The sequence below is a fragment of the Curcuma longa genome, chromosome 14 (genome assembly GCF_044706935.1).
Source record: "Curcuma longa cultivar G26 ecotype Majalengka, Jawa Barat chromosome 14, ITB_CL_G26_1.1, whole genome shotgun sequence".
Lineage (NCBI taxonomy): Eukaryota > Viridiplantae > Streptophyta > Magnoliopsida > Zingiberales > Zingiberaceae > Curcuma > Curcuma longa.
The window spans coordinates 2,370,976-2,383,716 of record NC_133874.1 but is presented as its reverse complement, the minus strand read 5'-3'; the positions used below and the strand labels follow the sequence as shown (position 1 = coordinate 2,383,716).

Genomic DNA, 12,741 nt, shown 5'->3' with positions numbered 1-12,741 from the left:
TTACCAGAGTTTTCTACTTCCATAGTTACTATTGCTTGTCATCAAGATCCTCATCCAGATCTCTCACCTCCTTTTTTTTTACAATGTGGAGGTCAAAGCATCTGCCGCTCACCATCTCTTTTACTGAGAATAGATGCGGAGGTCAAGGCGTCCGCCGTTGGTCATAGAGATCCTTTTCCAAATCTGCCAGTAGTTCATCGACATCAACATCATCATGTACTATGCGTCGGTACTCTTCCAGACCATAGGGTTCCACAATGACGCCTCCTTGCTATCCGTCATCATCATCAAGATCATCGTCTTTTCCACAGTCATCCACGTCTGGTCGGTAGGACCCTAGTCCGCAGTTGGGCACTAGTCAGTGCTGAGCATTCGACTTCTCCAACACCTCAAGCTTGACTTTCACCACCTTGGCCTTTGCTTGGTGCCCGCATTTATCTGCACGCGCACTTTCTTCATGGCCTTTCGGTGTCCATGTCTATCCATGCACGCACCTTCTTCATGGCTTTCTAGTGTCCACATCTATCTGCACGCGCACATTCTTCATGGTCTTCCAGTGTTCGCGTCTATCCGCACGCGCACCTTCTTCATGGCCTTCTAGTGTCCGCGTCTATCCACGCGCACACCTTATTCATGGCCTTTGAGTGTCCGCGTCTATCCGCGTATGCATCTCCTTCATGGCCTTCTGGTGTCTGTCTATCCGTGCATGCATCTCCTTCATGGCTTTCGCATTGTGCGTAATCTTGTTCTCCTCGTTAACCTCTTCCTCTATCTTCATTAGAGAGAAATTAAGATTATTGAAGAAAGACCTTGGGATTTAGATCGCAACTTTGGGTCATTTCCAGCTAGCTTCCTTTCGTCTGCGCCTTCTTAAATCTCACCTCTCGCCTCCATGGTAGTTGTCACCAGAGAACAACACACAACAAATATTTTTTTCAAATTTTGCTCAGCACGCATCAGCAGATTTTCTTCTTTTTCCTCTTTTGCTCTAGTAAATTTCAGCTACCAAAAATAGCAACTCCTCATCTCTTTTATTGTTCTCTTCCATCAAAGGCAAAGTCCAGAACCATGTTAGATCTGTCATATTGTTGGTCATACTAGTAATCATTGCTCTAGAAGATTTGATTGGTTATCTAATTGGATATTACGTTCTCAATATATTGGCAATCAAACTCAACGTTCAACATCAGCCCGTTAAGTTTGTCGGGGGATAATGAGGATAAAGATGGCAGTCCAGATAAGAATCAGAAATTGATTTCAAATTACCGATGACTAACCATATTTTGACTACAATCTCAATCATATTTATCCATATTTCCATATTTGTTATTACATGATAGATTACCTTGTTTATTATTATATTTTTCATATATTATTTTAGCAATCTGTATAAATAGGTTTATTAGCCTACGATGATAATAATTATAATAATAATGAAGCAATCGTCTTCTATTTACATTTCTCTTTATTCTTTCTTTCTATCTCTATATATTTCAACAATAATGTTTCTCATAAAATTTGTGTTTACACAATGAAGTACAAATATGATGTGTATGAGACTTTAAAAGATTGAAAAGTGTTTTCTGAAAAAATAAATAGGTAAAAAAATTGTGAAATTTCATAGATAATGGTGGTGAGTATACTACAATGTAAGAAGTTCAATCAATGTGAAGGTATTTCCCAACATTACACAACTTTCGACACACCCCGTATCAAAATGGAGTTATAGAGCGAATGGACAAAAACTTTTTGAAGTATGTTAAGGATCACTAAGTAACCTATAGAATTTTAGGCTAAAGGTATTAATATTGCCTGCAACATTGTTAACATATCTCCTTCTACTGCTATTGGATTGATAACACCAAACAAAGTATGATATGGTAAAATTATTCAACCACACATTTTTTGTTGTTTTGCTTATGTTGATGTATTGATAAACAAACCAAGGGCAAAAAATGTATTTTTCTCAATCCTACACTTGTTAAAACTCACACGTCATGGTACTCAGCGCCTAAAAAGTCTCATTTCATTACAAGTAAAGATGCAAAGTTTGATGAAGAAGCCATGTCAAGCTGGTTGATCCAAATCAAAGGAATAACAAGTGGAGTTAAATGCTAGTTGTTGAACCTATTAGCACTCTAGAAGATGTTAGAAAAGATGTTGAGTCCCTTGATGAGCAACTTGAAGAGAACTTGCAAGCTTACAAAAATTGGCAATCTTAACTTGTCAAGTCTAGTTTCCATATATGGTTGCTTAGCATTGTTGTCTGAACATGGAGAGCCAACCAAGGTACAAAATCTCGAGTCATGGTAAAGTTTCAGTTTTTGACTAGAACGACCAATAACATGCCAATGTTTCGATGCATAGTGTCGGTAATGGATTGGAGTTGAAGAAAAAAAGGAAATGAAACATAAAAAGGAGACAATGTCTATGCTGAGCATGGTTTTAAATCTTGTATCATGTAGGTCGAAACGGTTGAAACATATCATTCCAATGACTTGCCGAAATTCGATACCACTCAGCACAGGCAATGCTTTTTTCCTTTGCTTCATCGCTTTCCTCCTTCAAATTTCAATCTATCACCGACACCATGCATCTGAGCATCGACATGATACTAGAACGGTATCTTTCCGATCAAAGACCGAAATCATGACACAATTCAAGATTTAAACCTCAATGTCGAATGATATCAAGTTTCGGTGATTTATCAGAATGATACATTTCAATCGTTTCGCCTAGCACAGTGGAAGATTTGAAACTATGGAGCCAACAACCTTCAATGAGGTTATCAAAGATGCTAAGATAGTTAAGTGGAAAGTAGCCATACAAGATGAGATGCATTCTCTTAACAAGAGTAACTCTTGGGAGCTTGTTAAACTACCCAAAGGGGGAAAAAAGAGCAATTGGTTACAAACAGGTATTCAAGAAGAAAGATTGTATTTGTAATATCTTTGTCATTTTTAAAGCAAGATTTGTGGCCATAGGTTTTACACAAAGGGAGGGGATTGATTTCATATAAATTTATTCTCTAATTGCTAGGCACATTTTCATTTGTACTTTATTGACCTTATTTAATCTTGAATTAAAACAAGAGGAGACCTTTTTGCATGGAGAATTACAGGAGGAAATTTATATGCAACAACCTAAGGAATTTAAGGTCAAAGGAAAAGAAGATCATATGTGTAAGTTAAAGAAAACCATTATGTGATTATGTTTCCTTAGGCAATTGGTACAAGTTCTTTAATTTATTTACAAACAAGCAAAAATGTACTCATAGCCAATATGATTGGTGTGTTTATTTTAAGAAGCTCTAAGGATCCATTCTTTTATCTAGTGATTTATGTTGACCACATGTAGATAGCTGAAAATAATATATGTGATATCCACGTTTTGAAATCTCAATTAAGGCATTTGAGATAAAGAGGTAGGTGAAGAAAAAGAATTTTGGGGATCGAAATTAAAAGAGAGAGAATTATTGGTAAATTATATCTATCTCAAAGAAATTATGCACATAAAATTTTACAAATTTTGACATGAATCAAGCTAAGCCTATTTCTATCCCTTTAGCTGCTTACTTTTAGATTATATACTGCACAATCACCAAGCATTGAAGAAGAGGAAGTTGATCGCATGTGCTCCTTACTCTGATGTTGTTGGTAGCTTAATGTTTTGTATAGTTTGCACTAGACCAGATTTATTGTATGTCTTGAGTGTTGCTAGTAGATACATGGTCAATCCAGGAAAAGCTCATTAGCAGATAATCAAATAGATTCTTTGTTATTTGTAAGGCACAAAAGACCATGAGCTGGTTTTTGATAGAAATGATATTAATAGAAACCAAGTTGTTTTTGCTAATGCAGATTTTGCAAGATATTTAGATAACAACAGATTTACAAGTGCATGTGTTTAAATTGATTGGTGGACCTATTAGTTGGAAGGCAGTGTTGTAGTCAATTATTGGAGTGTTCATTACTGAAGCTGAGTACAAGGCAGGTACTACAGAAGCCAGAAAACAATCTGTTTAGTTGGCTGAACTTTTGAGTGAACTTGGTCTTATTCATGGTGATGTACAAATTTTCTGTAAAAGCAAGTGTTTTACACTTAGCCATAAAGAAAGTCCACCATGCTAAAACTAAGAATACACAAGTTAGGATCACTTTCTCCATGAATTAATTGCAAATGGAGAAGTTTCTTTGGTCAAGATTCATACAAATGACAATCCTGTGGATATGTTTACTAAAACTATCTATTACAAATGATAAGTTTATTTATCTCTCAATTTGATCAATCTTTATAATCTTAACTAATTTGTTATGTATGAAGTTTTCAATGAGATGGAGCAAGTCTTTCTTGGAGTTTGCACATATCCTTGGCAAGGTGGAGATTGTTGAGAATCATGAGTCTCTTCGTGATTAAGCTTTGGTTTTTGGTTTCTCCACATGAAGGCCCTTTGCCTCTTGATATAATGCTTTGGCTTCCTCAAGACTCCTTGAAATTAGTTATGGTGATAATAGCACTTTGAAATTAGCTTTGGCTTCCTCAAGACTCTTTGAAATTAGTTATGGTGATAAGAGCACTTCGAAAAATGGAGGCATTGATGATTTCTTGAGATGGTGTAATCACATTAAGAGATTTGACCTTTGATATGACTCTCATGGCAATATAAAGGTTATTGTAGAGCATTTCGCATCATGTGGTGAACATTATAAAAGGGCTTGAGTGAGTCTTGGAGGTGTGAGTACAAAGTTTGTGAGTGTAATATTTTACTTTTAGTTGTACACCTTTTGTGGCTAGTGAAGTCATTCCCTTTGCCTAGTGGGCAGAGCTCTCATCTTGACAATGAATAACGTAAAGCTGTGTCTCTTTCTAGTGAAATTATATTGTTACTTTCTTCCCCCTGATTTTATTATACCCCCCCCCCCCCCCCCCCCCCACCCCGCCTATAACTAAAAGAGAAAAGTATACAATGAAACAATAAGCAAATCTGATATTTCATCTTAATGTTAGTATTGTCATCAAAATAAAAACTTGATACGAAAGATTTGATAACAAAAATACTATTATTCAAATCTATTTAGATGTAATTGTTCCAGATTTGAAGAATGGATCCATTGAAATCAAAGTCTAGAAAAAGCTTTAATACTTGACAACAAACAACTTAATGAACCAAATCACTAACAGATCAAACCTCTTCATTGTGAACATGAATATTTCTCTGCTGAAATACAGAAGGTATTGTATGTTTAGCTCCAAAGTTAACCATATCCAGGGCACCTACACTGAGAACCAAAGGAACATTTTTTTCCAAAATGACATCAAATCTCTTACTGTCACAGGCCATGACTCCTCCAACTATATAGTCAGCAACTTCAGTTGTTGTAATATCCAAGACTCCCTGCACATCCATCCAAAGAAAAAGTTACGTAAATGAGAAGGTCAAAAGAACCTAAACAAATAGTTTCAAACAGGTGTAGCACATAAGCACACTAGTGAAATATTAAACAGCTAGTGAAATATTAAATGAAATGTGAACCAGAGGCTTTCTAATTGTTGTACAAAGAATTGAGACTGAATCCAAAGTAGAAGATTGACCTAGTGGTTTGGTGTAGGTAGAGGCAGAAAGCTTAGATATTTTGAAAGAAGACATAAATTAACAGAGCCAAAAAGATACCTGTATAAGTCCCTCTCTGACAAGATCCTCCATAGCCCTACCACCAACTCCAGTTGCATGAAATACGAGCGTCTCAAATCCTTCTTTTGCCAATCTTTCTTTGACAAAATTTACACATGGTGTAGTAACTCCAAACATAGTGATGCCAACAGTTGGTCTCTTAGTCATGTCAATAGAATTGTCAGCTGTAGAAAATTTTGCAAAAATCATCCCAGCAGCAGCTGCCCCAGCATTAGACAAAACAAGCCTGCTAATACTGTTGATACCACATATGTCAACAACTGATGGAAATAATATCAAATTGGACGTTCCAATATAAGATTCTGTTTGACCACTAGCAACAGTTGATACTATCATCTTTGGCACTCCTAAAGGGAGAGATCTTAATGCAGGAGCAATCAATGAAGTTCCTCCACTGCCACCAATGCCTACAGCTCCACCAAGGTTGCCGTCCTCATAAACTTTTCTAAGAAAACATTCTAAAGCCCTAGCCATAACAGCAACTGCTTTACCCCTGTCATCTGGTAGTTGCTCTACCACACCTAAATAACTTGAAAGAATAGCCTCTCTAGAGACCAAAGAAAATCCCTCCAGGTGTTCAATTTTCTTGTTGCTAGTTGAAACATCAACAATATTAACCTGTACCTGTCATGCCATAAAACAAAAACAAAAGCTTAATATGGTAAAACAACCTCTACAATAATTAGGCACCATGATCCATCCCTGATATGAATCAATATCCAATAGAATCTTGTTGAACAATAAGGTTTATGTGAAATGTAAATAGAATAATAGATCAGCAATAATATAAATAATTTGAATAAACAACTCTTTGTAGTATGGTAACCAGAACCAAACAACTAAAGAGTTTGTCTATACTGAAACCACAATTCTGATCAAGTAGTCAACCTCACACAAGTTAACATCACTTCAAATGGCATCAGAAGAAATTTCAAATGCTTCATTCCTTGATAAAACATTGAGAAAAGATATATTCCATTGCATTCCCATAAAAGTGCTTAAATAGCATGACATTACGTAAATGATAGCCCATATCATTTCACATTATCTCATGAGTCTGGCCCACCACTATCCCTAACGCAAATGAGGAATTCAATATTTTTATATTTTTATAATTGTAAGAGTCTATTTAAGTAGGTTATTCTCTTTAGGAGAATAACTCTTTAAAAGAATTCTCCAAGTTGGTATTTGTTTTATTTCAAATTGTAGGGAGATTTAATTTGGTTCTTTTCATAGTTTGTAAATGATAGCTCATATCATTTCACATTATCTCATGTGACCAGCTCACCACTATCCCTGATGCTAATGAGGAATTTAATTTTTAAATATTTTTATAATTATAAGAGTTTATTTAAGTAGGTTCTCCTCTTTAGGAGAATAACTTTTTAAAATAATTTCAAGTTGGTATTTGTTTTATTTCAAATTGTAGGGAGATTTAATTTGGTTCTTTTCATAGTTTGTAAATGATAGCTAATATCATTTCACATTATCTCATGTGACCAGCTCACCACTATCCCTGATGCAAATGAGGAATTTAATTTTTAAATATTTTTATAATTATAAGAGTTTATTTAATAAGCAGGTTCTCCTCTTTAGGAGAATAACTTTTTAAAATAATTTCAAGTTGGTATTTGTTTTATTTCAGTTTGCAGGGAGATTTTGGTATAAGTTAAATTTGGTTCTTTCTATAGTTTGTAAACAATAGCTCATCCCATTTCACATTATCTCGTGTGTCCGCCTCACCACTATCCCTGATGCAAATGAGGAATTCAATTTTTAAATATTTTTATAATTGTTTATGTAGGTAGGTTCTCCTCTTTAGGAGAATAACCCTTTAAAAGCATTCTCCAAGTTGGTAATTGCTTTATTTCAGATTGTAGGGAGATTTTGGTATAAGTTAAATTTGGTTCCTTTCATAGTTTGTAATTTGGTTTATTCCCTAATTTGATTGAGTTCTTTAGGAATAGGACTATTTATTTCCTTGAATATTTTTGTTTTATCACCAATATTGTTTCAATTGGATCTACAAAAGGGATTCATATTTTATCACCATGTTGCATCAGTTTCCTACCAAATCCAAATCCTTGTTTAGTATATACGGACACTTTAACATTCCTTGTTTGTGAACCTCATCCATCATCCTCTTCTTTTACAGCTAGTCAACCTCACAAAATTTTGACCCCCCCCCCCCCTAGCCTTCTGCTACCATCCTAATTTGTTATGCCTTCATCCATCCTTCTTGTGGGAAAATTAACTATTAAATTTACCACTTTATGTCTACTTGCAATAGAACATTTCAACCTTAAGTGGTATCAAATCTCAGTGTAAGCTTTGATCTACTCTTGTGTTGTACTAATTTGGTAGCAACACAAATTTACCAACTTAATTAAACATAAGTTCAATTTCCAAATGGAAAATTTATTAATTTTGCAAGAGATGGTCAAGCCTCTGCATTGTGTGTTTACTTTGTCGCACTTTTACTTTATGGCAAACTGTGATTCTTCAAATTTGGTAGCAATACAAATTTACCAACTACATAAACATACCTTCAAATTCCAAATGGAAAGTTTATTAATTTACCAAGAGACGTTCAAGCCTCTAGCCTTGTATATTTATTTTATCGCACTTTTACTTTGTGAAAAAACATGATTCTTCAAATTTGGTATCAAAAGATTCATCCTCAGTATTACCATTTTTGTACAACATGATTATTGTGGAGATGCAAGAATCATTCTCATCCTGCAATTAGCTATAATGTTTCTAATTCATTAGAAAAGGTGAAAGAAAGAAACAAGAATAAAGTTAAGGATCAAGTTCTAAGTTCTTAAAGAACTAGGAGTTGCACAAGTGGAGCTCAACCTTAAGCAAACCAATGGGGTGGACATGAGAAAGTGGCATTGCAAATGATCACATCCAAGCTGCATTACAGATGATTGTGAAGTCATGAGCAATGCCAAGTGAAGAATCTATTAGGATTATAATTAAAGTCTTACATTGGAAATACATAGAAAAGATTATGGATTTATAAAATAGAAGATATCTCAATCGGTATGAGGCCTTTTAGGGAAAGTTCAAAAACAAAACCACAAAGGTTTAAGTCCAAAGTAGGCAATATCATACCATCATAGAGATATGTAGATTTCAATGGTTCTAACAATTAGTATCAGAGACATGGTCTATGTGAAACCATGTGAGGAACCTCAAGAAAAAACGAAAGAGGTAGGAGAGACTCGGACCATGTAGAAAATGGTAAAGGAACTCCCGATAAAATCCATGATAAGCTCTCAAGACAAGTGATGCTCCACATAGTACACGTGAGGCATGCGCCTAAATGCAGTGGAAAGAAGTAGCCTCAGTTAGAGTATGTTGGTCCTTCGTTTAAGGAGAGAATTGTTGGGATTACAATCAAAGTCCCACATTAGAAATACATGAAGAAGATCATGGATTTATAAAATGGAAGATATCTCTATTGGTATGAGACCTTTTAAGGAAAGTCCAAAAACAAAATCATGAGAACTTAGGTCTAAAGTGAACTTAGCTGCCATGTGACAATATTATATCATTATGGAGATATGGCGGGATGGCACCGGGCTGCCCTTTATGGATTCCATCGATTCTAACAGAATCCACAACCAGGAGGGGGATGTTAGCAAGCTTATAGGCACCAAGAGTGGAAGACATGACAAATGTTTAGTAGTTAGTACACATCAGTATCTAGCATATAGAGCTTAAAAGGTAAAGCCAATGAATCAGGTTGTTACCAAAGGTATTTAACTTGGTAGCATGTAATAATGGAAAATTTATTAGGATTTTCTTATCCTTTGGTAGAATTTTCTACCTTTACTTTTATCCATTATTGTAACTTTATATTTTAAACACTATAGTATATAGTATTTACAATCAAGTGTCTAGCTGTTATAACTAGTATATTTCTCATAAATAGTACAAAATAAAAGACGAGCATTGCTTCTAATAATCATTTTCACTCTAGTTTTGTCCAAGAGGAACTAAAATGGTTGATAATTATTCTAAGGAATATATACTCCTCATGCACAAAGTTGAAAATCAAGAAAGAAACAATGGGAAAGCAATAAATTTCAGTCCTCCTACAATTAAAACATTCTAGAATTTCTTCACATTAAAATACCTTATAAAACATATTAGCTTTACCAACTAAATTGCATGTGAATCCAATTGAACAAAATATCACACTAAAAGATAAACTACTTGAAGTGGGAAGATGGATTTGGAAAACTAACAGTTGCTAAACTTAGCACAATACAAGGCCTTCTGATACTAGACAAAAAGGAATTCAACGGCATAACCAAAGAAACTTTGCTCATGGATCATTCAAGTCAAATTTTGTTGGCTCAAAAATATCAAGTTTGAAATATAAATAGAGAAATATGTTGAGCAATTAGGATGTAGCTTGGTTCTGTTTTTTATTTTGATGTTTGAACTATATGTTTGTCTAAATATTTAGACAATACATTAGTTTAAGTTAGGCAAATATGTCAAGTAGGTGAAGAATGATCAGATACTTATATTGAATCAAGTCCAAGTGGAACAATTGTATATACATTTAGCATTGGTGAAAGTTCAACAAGTGTTTGTAGATAGAAAGTCTAATAGTAAGCAAGTGGAAAGTCCAACAGCGAGTTGGCAAGTAGATGATCCAACAGCGAGTTGGTAATGTGGAATGTGCATCGAGAGGTTGGCAAGAAGAAAGCTCAACAAATGTTAGCAGTGAAAGTCTAGGCAAGTCAAATTTCACTAGATCTTTGGCAAGTGATGGAAGTTCGAGCGGCTCAAGATTCACTGGATGCTTATCAAGTGATGAAGTCCCATCATCAAAGTTGGTTATATGTAAGGCGAATGAAAGTCCTAGAAGAGTGACCTCTAGGCAAGTGAATGTCTTATAGGGTAAAAGGGACCTAAAATTGGGCAAGTGGAAGTCCTAGCATATTAAGGTGGACCTAAGACTGGATAAATGGAAATCCTGATAGGTTAAGGTTGAATTGAAGTTGGGCAAGTGAAGGTTCTGATGATTTATGAATGCCTGACACTAAGCAAAGGATGAAACTTAGGTGTTAGGCCCCTAGGCAATGGAAGACTAGTGACTTGAGGCTGGGCAAGTGGATGTCTTGGTGATTCAAGGATGCTTGACACTAAGCAAAGGATGAAATCTCGAAAGCTAGACCTCTAGGCAATGGAAATCCTAGTAGGTCAAGGTTAAACGATATTACGCAAACGAGGAAGTACATGGATTCTAGGCACAAGAAGTACCGGATACCAGGCTTCTTGGTAGACAAGAAAGTCCTGGAGGCATGGGCCTTTTGAACCTTAGTGAGATGAGAGTCTACAAGTGACTTGGAATTTGGGTTCGAATAAACTTTACTTAAACAAGGGCTCAACTTAAAGTTGGTTAGAGTTAAGGTTTCACCCGACTGACATATGGTTTCGATCAATTGATGTTTTAAGTAGACTACGTATGGTTTCAATGGGTTGATGGTTGAGACAACCGAGCAATTGACTGAGGCTGGATTGCCAAAGACCAAAAGTTATTTTTATCGTGATTCGATCGACTAGGCAATCGAGGCAAGACCTACTAATATGGAAGATGAGTTGATTACTGGAACTATAAGAATCCAAAAGTATAAGAATCTAAAAAGAGAGACATTGATATGATAGATTTGGCTATGATAGTTAGATGACTTAGATGTTATAGGAGATTAGTCGACTAGATAGAGGATCAGTTAACTCAAGTAATCATTGTGAGTTGGGTAGTCAATTATATGTAGGTTAAATCAGCTCAACTAATGTAATCAATCAACTAAGGAAAATTAATAGTCCAATGACCGGTCAGCTATTCTTGAATTCCAACAAGTAATTGTTTGTAGCAAATCTATGCAAAGGCTTTAAATGGGATTTTGGCAATGAACATATAAGCTATTCTTGAGCAATCTAAAGCAAAAGAAAGCCGGCCAAGACAAAAACTACATTGTGTAAGCCTTTCTTATATTATTAATATTTTTACTTAACATTGTATCTTCTTATTGACGTAAGGTCAAAGGTTTCTCCATTTCGAGAAAGTATCTAAGAAGGAAAAAGCATAAAAGAATTCCAAGAATGATCCATCAAATGATCATAGATCGTGGAATAAGAACCAGAGTTTTGAGCCACGTAAATCATCCTGTTTAGTTTGTGTTATGTTTTGTGTTAGTATTTTCTATATTTCCACTTTGCACTAACACTTTTGTAGAAATAAGCACAAAACAAACGAAGGCTATTCATCTCCGCTGAGCTATTGAGGAACAATGAAAGATTCGTCCTCACAAGTGCAGCTCCAGTTCTCAAATCCATGAATGAAGCTTCCAGTTAACGCAAAAAAAAAAAAAAAAAAAAAAAAAAAAGTTAAAATGTAATGTCCTCCGCAGAAGGAAGATCCACCTACCCTGACCGCGGTGGAATTGTTGGAGAATGCAGCGAGATAGGATCGGACTTTATCTGCGAGAAAGCACAGCTCATCGCGCTTGGTGTCCAACGTCCCGATGCAAAAGACGTGGAAGATTTGGTCCATGGTTGGCGCGATCGGAATAGCTGCTCCTTTCCACTTTCGTTTGCTTAGACTACTGGAGTAGGGCTTGGTAAAGAAGGACGATTGGAGTAGGGCTTGGTAAAGAAGGAAGATCTCCTCTCCCTCTTCTCCCCTGCCTCGTATTGGTTGTGGATTCACACTGGCCGAGACGACCTGCAGGCAAAGCAAGGTTTACGAGGCGGTGATGCAAGGTTCAAGGATTAGAAAGGAGTGAGTGAAGGAGAGAAAAATTAGAAACGGATAAATTTTAACCTTTTTTTAGTCGTGAAATTAAAATATTCTTCCTGTCTCCACCCTTTTCCTTCGCTTCTTCCCCTCACCCAATCGCGTAAGAGAGAGGAACAAGTGGGTCCGCAGATATAGAATTTGTGTTGTCCGAGGATTAATACCTAAACGCAACAACGGCCGCACGATTGCGTGAAGTATTGCATCATGGCCGCACTGATCTTCA

General features: G+C 35.8%; 1 protein-coding gene across 2 annotated transcripts in view; it reads right to left on the bottom strand.

The window, feature by feature from the left end:
* The window catches only part of LOC141845019 (toMV susceptible protein tm-1(GCR26)), a 45,829-nt gene extending 33,343 nt beyond the window's left edge, over positions 1-12,486 (bottom strand). For both annotated transcript variants that reach the window (XM_074733020.1, XM_074733021.1), the window contains exons 1-3: positions 12,147-12,486; positions 5,672-6,316; positions 5,189-5,395 (exon numbers count right to left, since the gene is read on the bottom strand). In XM_074733020.1, coding sequence (XP_074589121.1) covers positions 5,189-5,395; positions 5,672-6,316; positions 12,147-12,272 — 978 coding nt within the window. In that variant the 5' untranslated portion in view covers positions 12,273-12,486. The remainder of the gene's footprint in view (positions 1-5,188; positions 5,396-5,671; positions 6,317-12,146) is intronic.
* Between the last annotated feature and the right edge of the window lie 255 nt (positions 12,487-12,741).